Source organism: Juglans regia, chromosome 8 (genome assembly GCF_001411555.2).
Source record: "Juglans regia cultivar Chandler chromosome 8, Walnut 2.0, whole genome shotgun sequence".
Taxonomy (NCBI): domain Eukaryota; kingdom Viridiplantae; phylum Streptophyta; class Magnoliopsida; order Fagales; family Juglandaceae; genus Juglans; species Juglans regia.
In genome coordinates this window covers 5,557,532-5,573,745 of record NC_049908.1, presented here as the reverse complement: position 1 = coordinate 5,573,745, position 16,214 = coordinate 5,557,532, and the positions used below count along the sequence as shown (strand labels likewise).

The 16,214-nt window shown below is 36.3% G+C and overlaps 1 protein-coding gene across 2 annotated transcripts; it reads left to right on the top strand.

Moving 5' to 3' along the window:
* Positions 1–1,642: 1,642 nt before the first annotated feature.
* LOC109001149 (transport inhibitor response 1-like protein) lies at positions 1,643–5,054 on the top strand. Of its 2 annotated transcripts, none has more exons than XM_018978300.2 (3): positions 1,643–2,551; positions 2,934–3,438; positions 3,524–5,047. In XM_018978300.2, the coding sequence occupies exons 1-3, from the start codon at positions 1,932–1,934 to the stop codon at positions 4,283–4,285; spliced, it is 1,887 nt and encodes a 628-aa protein (XP_018833845.1). In that variant the 5' UTR covers positions 1,643–1,931; the 3' UTR covers positions 4,286–5,047. The 2 variants fall into 2 exon arrangements, with proteins under 2 accessions (XP_018833845.1, XP_035549093.1); XM_035693200.1 differs by having other exon boundaries at positions 1,707–2,551; positions 2,934–3,429; positions 3,524–5,054.
* The last annotated feature ends 11,160 nt before the right edge of the window (positions 5,055–16,214 follow it).

The window sequence follows — 16,214 nt, the reverse complement described above, 5'->3', positions numbered from 1 at the left end:
TTAGGAAGAATAAAACTATAAAAAATTTTAAAAAGAAAAAATAAATAAAAATAAGTGTGGTGTGTGCCGTGTGGCATGTGTGGATGATGAGTAATAAAATTCTTAAAAATTATGTATATTATGTCGTGTGAAGATGGTAAATATAATTTTTCTTATTTACGAGATATGCATTCCTTTCCTAAATGTCACTTTTTATCTAAATAGTTCAAATATAATTCAAAGTTTTATTATTTGCCAGTCATCACATATAAAATTATAAAAAAAATTAAAAATACTATAAAAGTTATTAAATTATAAACGCTGCTGATGTGTTTGAAAGGTTAGATTGAAAATAATTTTAAATTCAAAATTTTAAAATTCATTCACAAACCAACTTGTATTGCATTAATAATATAAAGGAGTATATTACTCAATTATCTCACTTTTATCTTATTTTTTAAAGTATAATTATTTTATCAAGCCGGTGTGAAGAGCAAACTTAATAAAGTGTTTGGATAACATAATTTAATTTTGAAGATAAATTTTGAAATTTAAATTTTATAAATAAAGTTTTACCATTTAAGTGATACAGATGATGTGTTATACATACAGACTTGATAGTAGAATAATTCGTTTGTAATACTTTTTATCACTGTTAAAAGATAATCAAAGAACCATCATTAATATTATAAGAGAAATAATATTTACGGTTATGGATTGTACAAGTGTCGCGCATTCTTATAAAAAAATAGGTAAATATGTGATCCATATTAAAATAAAATTGATTTTTTGAAGATAAATCTTATTTTTTTTTAAATGAGTGTGTTGTACTTACACAACGGATGACTGTATCTAATATTAATAATATTATAATAAGATAAGAGTGAGATAATAATTTTTTAATTTAAAAACAAATTATTAAAGGATATGTATTGTATGCCACCTTGAAAAACAAAAAGAAAATTGTTAGTAGGACTCTCAAATATGTCCATTCATATATTTTTATTTTTTTTATGATTAAAGACGTGGTGACTATTAATGAATATGTATTTTTTAATAATTAAAAATGTTTAACAAATATTTAGGTCTTATTTAGATTTAGAGTTGATTTAAAGTTCTCAACTCATTATATCATTATAACTTTTTTAAATTTCTACACAAAATATAATAAATAATTTAACATTTTTAAGTTTCAAAACAACAATAATATAAAAAATTAATATTTAAATAAAATTTTATTCAATTCTCAACTTTCATCTCAACTCAATATCTAAACCTCACTTTTATTAAAAAAAAAAAACTATGTTTGCATATTTGGGTCGAACACTTTTGTACTCGTTTGAGGAGTAAGATGAGATAGAATTTTGTGAATAATAACGCGATAGTTTGAGTTAAGTATTTTTTAAATTTTTTTTTAAAAAAAAAAAGAAAAAATTGAATAAAAAATATTATAAAGTTAAAAATATTATTATAATATTATTTTTGTTTGAGTATTTAAAAAAATTGAATTATTTTTTATTTAAAAATTTAAAAAATTATAATGAATAGTTTCAAAAATTATAATAATTAATTTAAAAATATTTGTATTTAAATTATATTTAAAAATAAAATAAAATAATATAAAATGAAATGTGATAAGAGTTTTAAAACGAGATCTATTTCCAAAACTCAAAAATAGCGCATATTGATGTTTTACTGATGCGAGAACATATATTTTTATTCTAGAATATAACGCGGAGCATTATATATAGAACTCCGAGGAGGAAGTTTACAGACACTGTTGCGACGCCTTTGGTAGCGCCAGTGTCCTTCCTAGTTGATCCCCCAATTCTCCCTCTCTCTCTCTCTCTCTCCGCTGCCGAAAGCTCGAGATTTATTAAAATTTGAGGTTGTTATTGTCTGGCAAAACCTAGATCAGAGAGTGGGCGTAGGGACAATTTACTCGTCGGCGCATGAGGAAGGAGCGGACGGAAATTTCACAAGACGACGATCGGTCCCCGCCGGCGGATCTTCGCGGGACCGACAGCGCCGAATCTTCCAACAAGACCCGGAACTGCAGTGGGGTGGGGTCCGTGTCAGGGAGTACTGGGCCGAGTTCCATGGAGTTCCAGGCCCCCTGCCCGGACCAAGTGCTGGAGAACGTGCTGGAAAACGTGCTCCAGTTCCTCAGCTCCCGGCGGGACCGGAACGCGGCCTCATTGGTGTGCAAGTCTTGGTTGCGCGTCGAGGCTCTCACCCGATCCGACCTCTACATCGGCAACTGTTACTCAGTCTCACCCAGGAGGGCCATGAACCGCTTCTCTGGTGTCCGGTCCGTATCCATCAAGGGCAGACCGAGGTTCGCGGACTTCAACCTGATGCCGATCGATTGGGGGGCCCACTTCGCCCCGTGGGTAACGGCTATGGCGTCCGCGTATCCTTGGCTGGAGAAGGTGTACCTGAAGCGCATGTCCATCACGGACGACGATCTGGCCCTCCTCGCCGAGTCCTTCCCCTCCTTCAAAGAGCTCGTTATCGTCTGCTGCGATGGCTTCAGTACGAGTGGCCTCGCCCTCATCGCCAGCGACTGCAGGTACTTTCCTTTTCCTTTGTTTCTCATAAGCTATATAGATCTATCCGAATATATTCCCATGTTAAGATCTCTGGTCCGGAAACACTAATCAGTTGAATTTGTTGGTTGCTTTTTGTAATGTATTAATGTATTTTAAGGCTTTTTTTTCTTCTTTTATTTGTTTTGTTTTCTCTAGGGGGAGGAACGGGGCAGATCTGTTTGTTGGATTTGATATGGGTTATGGTATTGATGCGTTTCCTTGTTTGTGTTACTCTTTAATAATTATAGTATTCGAACCCTAACTAGTAACTGACAAGATTGAGATGCTTAAAAAATGTTGGTGTATTTGGGATGGAAAAGCTTAAGGAACTCTATTCTAATTTTCTCATTTAACTTTCTTCAGACAACTGAAAGTGCTTGATCTGATCGAATCTGAGGTCACGGATGATGATGTTGATTGGATAGCTTGTTTCCCGGAGAGTGGAGCGACTTGTCTGGAGTCGCTGATTTTTGATTGCGTTGAATGCCCAATAAATTTTGACGCATTAGAGAGTCTGGTGGCTAGGTCCCCGTCCTTGAAGAAGCTTAGGTTGAACTGCTATGTTTCAATTGGGCAGCTATGCCGCCTGATAGTACGAGCTCCGCAGCTCACACACCTTGGAACTGGTTCGTATAGTTCCCCAGACGACATAGTTCCGGGTGAACACGCCTCCGACCTTCAAAGTGCCCTTGCTTCTTGCAAATCCTTAGTTTGTCTCTCAGGATTCAAGGAAATGTTGCCAGATTACTTACCGGCCATCTACCCTGTCTGTGCTAATCTTACCTCTCTGAATTTTAGCTATGCAAATATTCATGCAGATCAAATTATATCGGTCATATTTCACTGCCACAAACTCCAGGTATTCTGGGTAAGTATCTGTGTTGTGTTGTATTTATGTCCAAACTACGATCAAGATTTGGCTTGTGAAACTTACTATTACTTCCATAATGCAGGTCCTTGATTCAATACGTGATGAAGGACTTCAAGCTGTGGCTTCAACCTGCAAGGACCTGCGTGAGCTTCGTGTTTTCCCTTTGGATGCTCGGGGGGATACTGAGGGCCCTGTTTCTGATGTGGGCCTACAAGCAATTTCCGAGGGTTGTAGGAAACTGCGATCCATTTTGTATTTCTGCCAGCATATGACAAATGAGGCAGTGATAGCCATGTCAACAAACTGCCCGGATCTTGAGGTTTTCCGTCTCTGTATAATTACGCTACATAGCCCTGACCATGTGACTGGTAAACCCATGGATGAAGGTTTTGGAGCCATTGTTATGAACTGTAAGAAGCTAACTCGGCTTGCTGTATCCGGTTTACTGACTGATCGAGCTTTTGGTTATATTGGAAAATATGGGAAATTGCTTCGAACTCTGTCAGTTGCTTTTGCTGGAGATAGTGACATGGGGCTTAAATATGTGCTTGAGGGCTGCCCTAGACTGCAAAAGCTTGAGATCAGAGATAGCCCATTTGGGGATGCAGCTTTGCATTCTGGTTTACATCACTACTACAACATGAGATTCCTTTGGATGTCTTCATGTAGGCTATCTCCCAAAGGTTGTCAGGAGATTGTTCGAGCATTGCCCCGCCTGGTGGTGGAAGTAATCAAGGATGAAGTTGCAGAGTGCCCAGATAATACTGTTAACATTTTATACATGTATCGGTCTCTTGAAGGACCAAGGAATGATGCCCCAAAAATTGTGACCATCTTACAATAAAAGAAGTTGATTTGGCCGTTTGGTAAAATTTATGGAAAATTCAGTGGGTGGTTTTTATACGACCCGCAAGAAGGTTCTTGCAAGCCGTCTGCCAAACAAATATGAGTGAACCACCACCGGTCTTGACTTGAGCTGTTGCAGAAGCATCCAAAGCAGAAGCGAGGCATGAGACCATTGTTGAATTGGTATGCGTCTGAATTTTATGTTTCTTTTGCTTCACGTTCTATTTATCATAATCAAAGGCTGCCTAAAGAGAAGGGGGTTTTCAAGCTGCATGGGTAATTTAAAATGTGGGAGTTTACCTGTATCATATTATTTATAAGAGATGGAGATGGTCTTGAAGAATTGGACATTGAGTAAGGTGAAATTTTGAAGAACTCTTCCATGCCGCCAGCAGAGAATCAGGAGCTAGCGTTCACTCTTGAAAATACTTCGATCTTTTTATTTTGATTCAAATGGTAGTTAGTTTAAGCTGTAGCTGCTGAAAACTAAATGCCCAACCTAATGGATCTCTCTCTCTCTGAGTATTTGTTTTTTTCTTTTCCTTTTTCAGATGTGTTGTAGCACCTGAATGTTAAATTTATTATCGTTATTGTTAGCAAATGTGAGATGGGTCATAAATGCCAAAATATGCATGAACCATATGCCATATATACTTGGGGGGCCTGAGTTTGCATCCTTTTTTCCTGGATGTGGAATGATCAATTGAAAGTGATACCCATTAATGATGTGTGGAAAGTGTTCTAGAACTACACATTACAGGATTCCCCGTTCTCCACCGAGTGGGATTCCAATTAACTTACCAGCAGAATCCCGCTTCTCTTTGGTTGTTGGTTGGTCATGGTGTAAGTTTTCTTTCGGATCCTTGGAGGAGCGCTTCAACTCTACCTTTATTTTAATATCCCAATTGGAATTCCAAAGCTCATTCCAAGTTTGAAACTTTGAAGTCCATTTTTTATTTGCGACAGTCTGGGTTTTGCTTGCTGATATGATGCTGCATTGCAGTTCTAAGTTTCTTCTGACCTCAGTTGTATGTCTATATGCCTATGGTTTTGATGATTTGTCACAACCCTGCTGTTTGCGTTATAAAGCAGGCAAGTCCACCAATTTGGATAGAAGTCTATCTGCCCCCTTTTTCTTTGCTGGTACTCTCTTATGGCAGGGTAGTAAAAGCCAAAAGGCAGGCTTATCATGATAGTGGGATCTGACTGTGCAGTTGAAAAGGTGATGGGGATATGCAAAGCTTCAGCTTTCTTTCTTGTCGATCCTATTTGTAGATCTGAAAAACAAGTGGACAATGCCAATGTTAATTGGGCATCTCTCTCTCTCTCTCTCTCTCTCTCTCTCTCACGTGGATCATTTGGGTCGCTAGGTCGGTTTACTTGGCAATAGGACCCGGTATAGGTATAATAATGGTGAGGGACGATAAGGGAAAGGATAAAAGAACATGGTAGTCTTATTACGGTAGTACTAAGGCAAAGCTTATCCGCATTGCTTAGGTTGGGCACCATTCCAGCGATTATCTGCAATTTTCTTACCTAAATATTTTTTAGTAATTTAATGAGAGGTATAATTTCGAGATTCGGACAAGAGTCAATTTTCAAAACGATCCATCTGTTTGTCTTAAAAAGACAACCCTCCAATAAGTGAGTTACACGTAGCTTCCTCAGCATACCTACCATGTGCCCTCACCTCATGCACGCAGATGGATCCCTCAGGCCTCATCCCCTCATTCTCTCCCCCAGAATTCAGTTTAACCAAATTTCATCTTCCCCTCTCCACCACTCTCTTCACCTCCTCTATTTGTCATCGCACGAGGAATGCGACCTCCGATAGATTCTCTTGTTGTTGAGATTAGATGGGTTTGGTAAGGTGGTGAAGGTGAGACACTAAGAACAATGCCGCCCACCTCCGATGGATCCCTCCGATGGTTGTGGTGGTTGGCTCATCTTTCTCCGACTTTGGATCAGTTGATATTTTTTCTATTTTTATTTGATCTGATCTTTTTATTTCAATTGGAAGGGTCTGCATGATTCTATGTTTTGGGAGGAGGGCTTCGTCTAGATTTCGAGAGAGGGGATCAATATTTGATGTAGTGCGGCTTGGTAGTCACTATTTCGCGCACGATTCTGTCAAAATTGAGGTATTTTTTCTTATAGTAATAGAGAGAGAGAGAGAGCTTGGATTATGAGAAGGGAAAGAAGAGGAACCATCTCAGCAGGAAAGTGGGGAAGAAAGAGCAAGTTTATCTACAGATTTCAATGAAAAGTAGAAAATTAAGAAGAAAAAAGCTGATAAAAGTGGTGCGGATGGGAGATGTGTTCTTGGACAGTGAAATTCTGACGTGAAGATGATGTTCTTGGGCGACAGGAAGATGTGTTTATTATCTAGTGTAATGAGCTTATTCTGATTTGTGTGTAAATATTGACGTGATAGAATATTATTAGAGGTTGTTAAAAGCTTATTTTCAGATGGATCGTCACAAAGCGGCTTTGTTCTAACAATGATCAATGCTTTTACTATAAATGAATTTTATAAAATAAAATTTATAAATTAATGTAATTTGATATTGTATCTCATATTATTAAGTTAATTTTATTATAAAATAAAACTAACGTATCATATAAAATTACATTAATTTGTATATTTAGTTTTGTTGACATAACACTTCTCACAAGCAGTATTTGTTCAACATCTGAGTTTGTTTATCGGCAATGTGAATTTTAGCATTAAACAAACATAAATCTACTGTTATAACGGTCTCTCTCAAAATTGGAAAAAAAAAAAAAAAATTCTCTAGAAAAAAGATACATGTGAAATCACTTTATATTTTTATTTATCTTCCGCTTTGAAATTCGGACATAAAAATTTAGAGAACTTTGATCAGGCGGTTTGAATTGAGAAATAGAAATACTTTCAATTTATTTTATTTTATTATTATAATTTTTATAAATTTTTATATAAAATATAATAAAATTTTTAATATTTTAAAATTTTAAAATAATAATATTTTAAAATAATATTTTATTTAATTTTTAACTTTAATCTCAATCATCTTATTTTAATTTGAATATTATTATATTTATAAAAAAATTACATAAAATAATCGCACAAACTTATATAATTTTATATAATTTATTAAATTTATTTTATAATAAAAATATTTTTATAATTTAAAAAATCACATCAAATTATATTAATTTATAAAATTATTTTTATATAATTTTATTATAATTAAACTATTTTCATCTCAATTTATCATTCAAACCTAACCGAATTATTGGAAAGTGATGATGACTAACAATCTTAGCGTCATGCGGTCATGTCCATTCCATTAATTATTGGCTTGGCACTTCACACGAGACGAGGAAATAGTGCTACATAGAGTCAATAGAACATTGGATTTCCGTACTACTGTATTTTCAAAAATAATGATAGGATTAGTAATACTACCGCTTATTTATTATTTTATAATGTATTATTTTTTAAATATTTTTAATTATTAAAAATATTTAAAATATATATATAATTTCACTAATAATTACTTATTTAACTATTAAGTAAAAAAAAAATAAAAACAAAAAAATAATAAATTAGTGGTAGGAGATGGTTTATCATTATCCGTTTTTTAAAGTCCTAGAACGTCCCACGATTTACTTTGCATTAAAATTGATAGGACTGTACAAGAAACTGTAAAACCGACCGGGACCGACTCAGACTGGCTGCCGGAGCTTGGAACCGGCCGAAACCGGCGTAGAACCGGTTGGTCAGCAGTTACATTTGGCCAAAACCAAAGTCCAGCAGTTCGGTCCTGGTTTGAGCCTGGACCGAACCGCTGAACCAACTGATACTTCAAATATATATTTTTTAAATTATATATATGAAATGACGCCGTTTCACTTAAGTGAGTGAAACGGTATCGTTTTAGGACTTAGTATTTGAAAAAAAATATAAAGGAAACGGCACCGTTTGGCTTAAACCAATCGACGCCATTTCACTCTAGGTTTTAAACACAGCACTCGCCCTTCTTCTTCCTCGTTTCTTCTCCTTCTTTTTGATTTTTCATAGTGCCGCCCCCGGCTTTCTCTCAATCTCTCTCTCTCACGGCGCGAGGCGCACACAACCGTCTCTCTCTTAGAGTCTAACAGCGCACCTAGTCGCAACCACCTCTGTCGCCATATCTCTCTCTCTCTCTCTCTCTCTCTCTCTCTCTCTCTCTCTCTCTCTCTCTCTCTCTCTCACTCTCTCAAATCGCACCTCGCGGCTTGCGGCATCATCTCTCTCAAATCGCAGCCACCTCCGTCGCCACCGAAGACGCCGACAAACTGATCGGCATTACGCCGAGACTGATGTAGATGGTTTTCTCCCCCGACCGGTTTCGGTCGAGATTCACACCATTTCAAGATATCGGTGCAGTTTCGGTTTTGGACCGAAACCAAAATCGAATCTTCAGTTTTCTCCCCTAAAAATTAATATGGCCAACTCATCGCTCCGGGTCCAAGCCCATGAACATTTCAATGAGTGTTCCTCGGTAAAAAAAAATGCAGCCTTTATTTATGAGTGTAACCGATCCAGTTTTGGACATATTTTAAAACTAAACTGGTATATACCAGTTTTAAGATTTGAAGAACCGATACCACCCTGGTTACACCCCTAAACCGGTACTTCTGATTTTATTGATTCCGACCCTATATTTTCGATATGGAAAAATCTAATTGTAAGCGATTATGCGCATTAATACGCGCACACATTCAATATGATTGGTCAGAAAATAGATTTTATTGAAAATAGTACTAATTTGAATTTAAAATATGAAGGCAACAACATTAATACGCAGATTGGTACGCAAACTTGTTTGTACATAGCAAAACTCTTTCGGTATATTATATAGTATATAATATAGTATATATATATTATAGTATATAATAATCTAGTAATAATATATTATAGTATATTATCATATATATTATAATTGTATTATAGACTATAGTGATAATATATAGTTATTTATATAGGATTTTAAAATTTAATATTATATTAATTAGTAATTTATCATATAATACAAAATTATTTTATATAAAACTATATATAGTATATATAAAAAATTAAAATATATTTATATGAATTGGTTTGATCTGGTGTTACAAAAGGAAAAATTGAAACCGGATCGATTTCAACCGGTTTTGAGAAAATGGAACTAGTACCGAACCTAACACCCCAATTCGGCACGGTTTACCCTTTCACTAGTTTTTTTTTTTTTTTTACCCTTACCTTTATTGGATGATCTTTCGGATGAATGCCTTCTACAGATGGATCAACATCTGAGAAGAGAATTCTGACGTCCCTAGTTTGTGTTTAGAGTCAAAGTCGACATTACAACCTCCCCTAAACCTGGTTTCAAGGTTTCGCAAGATCCATCTTCCACTATCTCGGGTGCAATCTCAATACGAATGGCCATCAGACCTGTGCTATTACTGCAGAAACCAGGAAGATAAACCAAAATGAGTGTTAGAGTAGCTAGAAGAAATGTAATTGCTGGTTCGAGTGATGCCAATTTGATGTATATGATTATATTTATAATGATCTGAGTTTGAATATACAGATAAGATAAACCATTTGAAAATACAAAATTAAATATTATAACAACTAGATAAAATGCTAACTATTATTCCTGGATTCTCTGCATTACTTTTGGGATTTCTCTAGAGGCTTTAGATTCTGTTTGATGAAGTTTATCTTGTCTAACATTCTCCCTCAAGTTGATGGGGAGTGACCGAATCATCAACTTGTTTCACAACAGTATGCAATGTGAAGAGGAGAGGCCTTTAGTGAAAATATATGATGGTTGATCATAAGTGGGAATATAACGAGCTTGTAAGTCCTTGTTTAGAATCTTTTCACAGATGAAATGGTAGTCGACTTCAATGTGTTTCGTCTGAGCATGAAACACAGGGTTAGAGGATAACGCTAGAGCTCCAATGTTGTCAACCCACAAACACGGAGCATAAGTTAGTGGAATTTGAAGTTCACGAAATAGCAGGCGCAACCAATATAGTTTAGCCATTGTGAGAGCCATGGATCGATACTCAGCTTTAGTACTTGATATGGATACTACAAGTTGTTTCTTAGCAGCCCACAAAATAAAGCAAGGACCAAGATATATAGCACATCCTGTTGTTGATTTGCGATCATCAAGGCTACCAGCCCAATCAGAATCGCAGAAACCATGCAGTTGAAGAGAGCCCTTTGTGAATTGAAGACCGAACTGTAGTGTTCCCATAAGATACCTTAGTACCCGTTTAACAGCAGTGAGATGAACTGTTGTGGGGCAATGCAAAAATTGCCAGAGTTGGTTGACACGATAAGAGATATCGGGTCTAGTTAAGGTAAGATATGGCAAAGCACCTACCACTGTTTGATACTCTGTTGGATCATGTAAATGTTTACCAAAAAGCTTAGAAAGTTTACTACCTAAACTACAAGGATTTGATGCAGGTTTGGCACCAACCCTCCTAGTGTGATGAAGAAGATCTGTCACATATTTTCCCTAATCAAGATTAAGGCCATCAGTAGTGTGAGTGACTTGAATGCCCAAGAAAAATGAGAGTGCATCGAGATCTTTGATTGCAAATTCATGGCTCAAAGTAGAAATAAGTTGAGAAATGATAGTAGAAGAATTACTGGTGACTATAATGTCATCCACGTAAATAAGAACATGAATGCATATCTTATGATGATGAAAAGTAAATAAAGAGGTGTCAACACTGGATCCAACAAAACCAAGCTCCAATAAGGTGTGTGAGAGACACATGAACCTAGCCTGAGGGGCTTGTTTTAATCCATATAGTGATTTCTAAAGTTTACATACATAACATGGATGCTGAGGATCTTCAAAGCTCTTAGGTTGCTCCATAAGAACTTCCTTTTCAAGAAACCCACGAAGGAAAGCATTAGAAATATCTAGTTGTCTAATGGACCAATCATGGTGAACAGTAAGAGCTAGGACAAGTCGAATTGTTGCTGTTTGATGATTGGACTAAATGTCTCATTGAAGTCAATGCCAAGTTCTTGATTAAAACCTTTCGCTACAAGCCGTGCTTTGTACCTGTCAATGGAACCATCAGATTTCTATTTGAGTTTAAATACCCATTTGTTCCTCACTACTTTCTTGGATGTAGGTCGTGGACACAAAGTCCAAGTCTTATTGGTTAAGAGGGCATTGAATTCAACTTGCATAGCCTCACACCAATTCTGATCCTTCATTGCTTCAGAGTAAGTTGTAGGTTCTGAAGGGAGAGTGACTGTCGACAAAGCTTGAAGGGGATGTTTAGTGGAGTAAAAGGTTTTGTAGTCAGGAAACTGTTTTGGTTTTAAAGAGTTAGTTTGGGACCTTGTGATCATACGGGAAGGTAGGGAAGATGCAGATTCTGAAGGAGAAATTGTAGGAGAACTTGATGGAGTCAAAGAAACAGGTGATGAGTTAGAGGAATGCTCGAGAGGATGGTTACTGATAGGTGTTTCAGATTCAATTGTGACCACTATAGGAAATTGATGATGATAAGGAGCTAGATGTTGAGTATGATTAGAAATATTTGAGGAAATAGAAAGATCAATAGGGGAACCAAAGAGTGGTAGAGACAAACCTGATATAAGTGAAGGTGCAGAACCAGGAGTAGCAACCTCTACAGGCCGAGGAAGTACAGGTGAATCTTGTGCAGCAAAATTCAGTTCATCAAAAACCACATGTCGTGAGATGTAGACTCGATTAGTATGATGATCTAAGCAATGGTAGCCCTTTTGATTAGCACTATATCCGAGGAAAATACACTTCTTACTACGATAATGAAGTTAATGAGTTGTGTATGGGCGTAGAAAGGGATAACAAGTATAGCCAAAAGTTTTAAGAAGGGAGTAATCTGGTTGCTTATTGAATAATTTGAAATATGAAGAAGTATTGGCAAGAACAAGGGTAGAAAGACGAATTATAAGGTAAGTGGCAGTTAAAAAGGCATCAATCCAATATTTGGATGGAAGTTTGGATTGTGCAAGAAGAGATAAACCAGTCTCAGTGATATGTCTGTGCTTTCTTTCAAAGATCCCATTTTGTTCAGATGTATATGGGCAGGTTAGGCGATGGAGGATACCATGTGTTTCAAGAAATTATTTGAATGTGGTTGAAGTATATTCTCCTCCATTATTAGTTTGTAATTGTTTTATTTTACAGGAAAATAGATTTTCAACCAAACATTTGAACTTAATAAAACACATAGTAATATCAGATTTGTGATGCAAAGGAAATAGCCATGCAAAGCGAGAGAAATCATCAACGAAAATCACATAGAATTTGCAACCACTTACAAAAGACACTGGTGAGGTCCATAAATCCGAATGGATTAAATCCAAAGGAGATTTAGACCTAGTGTTTGACTCACTAAATGGAAGTTTGTGACTCTTGTCCATTTGACAAGATTCACAAAGTTTATTAAACTTAGAAGAACCTGAAATAGACAACATAAAACTATTGACTAATTGATGAAGAATGGAATCAAAGGGATGGCCCAATCTTGAGTGCCAGACTTGGATTGATGCATTAACTCCTAGCAATGCAGTGAAAGAGGGAGGAGAAACAGGCGTTGGTGATGACTTTTTGAATTGAAAATGCAGAAAATGAATGGTGTACAAGCCTGCTTCACTCGGCCCTTGGAGGAGTGTCTCCATGGTCTGCAAGTCCTTGATCATAAAAGAGGAGGCAGTGAGAATAAAGTAACATTTGTTGTCTTTGCAAAAATTTTGATTTGATAATAAGTTAGAGGAAGCATTAGGACATCTTAAAATATTTTAAAGTAGAAATTTTGATTTTGGAGAAGAAAGCAATGAAGAACCAGTATGGGTGATATGCAAATCTCCTCCATTACCGACTTTCACCATGTCTGCACGTTTATATGGCTGCTATTGTAGAGTTAAGTTGTCAAGATCAGTTGTGATGTAGTTGGTGGCACCACTGTCCAAATACCACGGATGTTCAACCTCCTGAGAGGCATGTGTATGTGCTGCTAATACTACGAGTTGAGGTGGAGGATGACGACCTTGGTAGGAAAAATTCATCATTTGGTAACAATCAAGTGCCTGGTGACTTGTTTTCCCACAAATTTGACAAGGTTGTCGATTTGTAGAAAATATTTTAGGATTGGTAGAGAACTTTGAACCTTGTTGAGCAGATGGTATGGAGGAATTGTTGGGAGACTTAACTTGTTGTTGAGAATAGTGTTGTTGTTGGAAATTTTTTTTCTTATGGTACTACTGCTGCTTTGGCTTCTATGTGAAGAAAGCAACACTACTGTCTGTTGCAACAGGTTTAGGTTGTGCCTCAAGGAGCTGCTCATAATTAAGCAATTCAGCTTGAAAATCATCAAAGCTGATAGTAGTGTTACGGATTGCAAAGTTCAATGAGGTGATAAATGGATGATAAGCAAGATTTATAGTTCCCACTATATATGAGATCATATCTTTTTCATCAACAGATTTCCCAACTGCTGCAAGTTCATCAGAATAGCTTTTAGCTGTTAATAAATAGTCAAAGCAGCTTCGAGATCCTTGGTTCAAAGTCTAAAGTTGTCTCTTGAGATGTGAGATTTGAGAACAAGAATGTGGAGCAAATCAATTTGCCAAGGTAGTCCAGACTTGGCGAGAGGTGGTCAGTCCATAAACTGTAGACAGAACCTTTTCAAATAGTGCAGCATTCAACCATGCCAAAATAAATTGATCTTTTCTCTGCCATAATAGATAGGCAGAATTGAGATTAGATGTTGTTTTCCAGTATCATCAACAACAAGTTGAGGAGGACAAAGATCTGAGCCATCAACAATGCTCAGGAGATCATGGCTACGCAATACTAGAATAAACTAAGTAGTCCAGTTGAGATAGTTGATTCCATTGAGTTTGACAGAGACCAAATGGGTGATGTTGGAAATAACAAAGGTAGTGGAGGATGCACTTGAAGAGGCGATAAAAGATCGGGTGGGGTGAGCCAGAGTAGCTCTGATACCAAGCTAGAAGAAATGTGATTGCTGGTTCGAGTGATACCAATTTGATGTATATGATTATATTTATAATGATCTGAATTTGAATATACAGATAAGATAAACCATTTGAAAGTACAAAATTAAAGATTATAACAACTAGATAAAATGCTAACTATTGTTCCTGGATTCTCTGCATTACTTTCGGGATTTCTCTAGATGCGTTAAATTCTGTTTGATGAAGTTTATCTTGTCTAACAAGAATAACATTTTTCTAATTATATGATAAAATGGTTTATGATACTTTGGATCCATCTATCTAGCTGTACGTTAGCCAATCCACTAACATGTGTACATAGACCAATACGGTGAAGACAACGGTTGCTTGTCCATAGCTCAGCAAGTATATATGGAACTAAAAAACAGAGCCTCTCCCAGACTCCCGCTTTGTTTTATTTATGTTTTTTTTTTTTTTTAAGAAAATGTGGAACACAAGGAATGCACTCAGAAAATGGAAGTGAAGTATTAGGCAATACCCACTGATCGCATGTCAAACACCTTACACAGTAGTCGTTGGATCAATTCAGCTGTAAGCAGCCACATTACATGGGAAACCATATCATCCTCCGAGAGCAGCAGCTCAAGCGAAGGAAATGATGGGGTGCAAAAAACCCCGTAATTACCTAAAAGCATATGATCTGATCTACATTTCCATGCAATCCTCAACCTGCTGATCAATGAAACACGTACGCTTTTGAAGACCAAAACACGATACACAACCGCATTAAAAATCTTTCTATGAAAATTGGTGTGCGTACATGGGACTTATTGCTAACATGTTGGGATCACTTAAATCCTCCCCGGCCCTTTGGGATTCTGCAGAAATATGCATGAATTGTAATCAATTCAACAAAAATCGATTGTAGATACGTACGTATGCGTGCATAATTTGGCAAGTTGCCTCATGTGTTGTAGGGGACATTCCCATTGCCAAGTTATCAATATTATAGTTGATGCACTGATAAAGACATAATATTATTTACTGTTCAATTAATAGTCCTTTGGTTAACCATTGCCAACCAATTATCGATCTCCTTTTAATTATTTCCTCTTAGTTCACCATTCATCTTTCTTTTTGAACAACCATTTCTGTCCCCTGATCAGAAAGAGTACTGTGTTTTCGTTTTTTTGGAAAAATTCGATAATAATGACCCTACGTGCCCAGCTGGGACGACGATGTGCATTTCCCTCAAATCTTTGCCTTTTGGTTCTAAACGATCGACCCATTTGATGGATCTATATATCTTACCTACTGGACATGATGATATATATCAATATTCTGATCATCTTTTGTTAGATAAATATTGACTAAATTATGCGGTCCTAATTGAATAAGCAAACCAGACCCATCTGGTTAGCACATGCTTTGTACTGTTTACTAAGCACACACACATAATAACATGCTGAAATGACAAAAGTTAATCCGATCTTTGGGTATGCCCTACCCAATCCATCATTGAGTATGTGGGCCACGCGTACGTACGGCATGGGAGGTGGGATGCAAGAAAATATTAAGACGTAATTCAAACGAGATGAGATGATATATTTTGTTAAAAATTAAATAAAATATTATTATAATATTATTTTTATTTTAGAATTTAAAAAAATTAAATTATTTTTTATATTTTATGTGAGAGTTTGAGAAAGTTGTAATAATAAAATGAGATATTTTATGTATCCAAATCGAGTCTAAATGTGCAAAAATCATGCATTTATTAAAGGTAATTTATGTGTCAAATGTATATGTTGTTTAAAATTGTAGGGGGGCAGAAACTACAGTCCAGGGGAAAAACAACGAAACCAGCTAATTGGCAGGTGAGTGCGCTAAATTGATTGGGAAATAGTTGCGT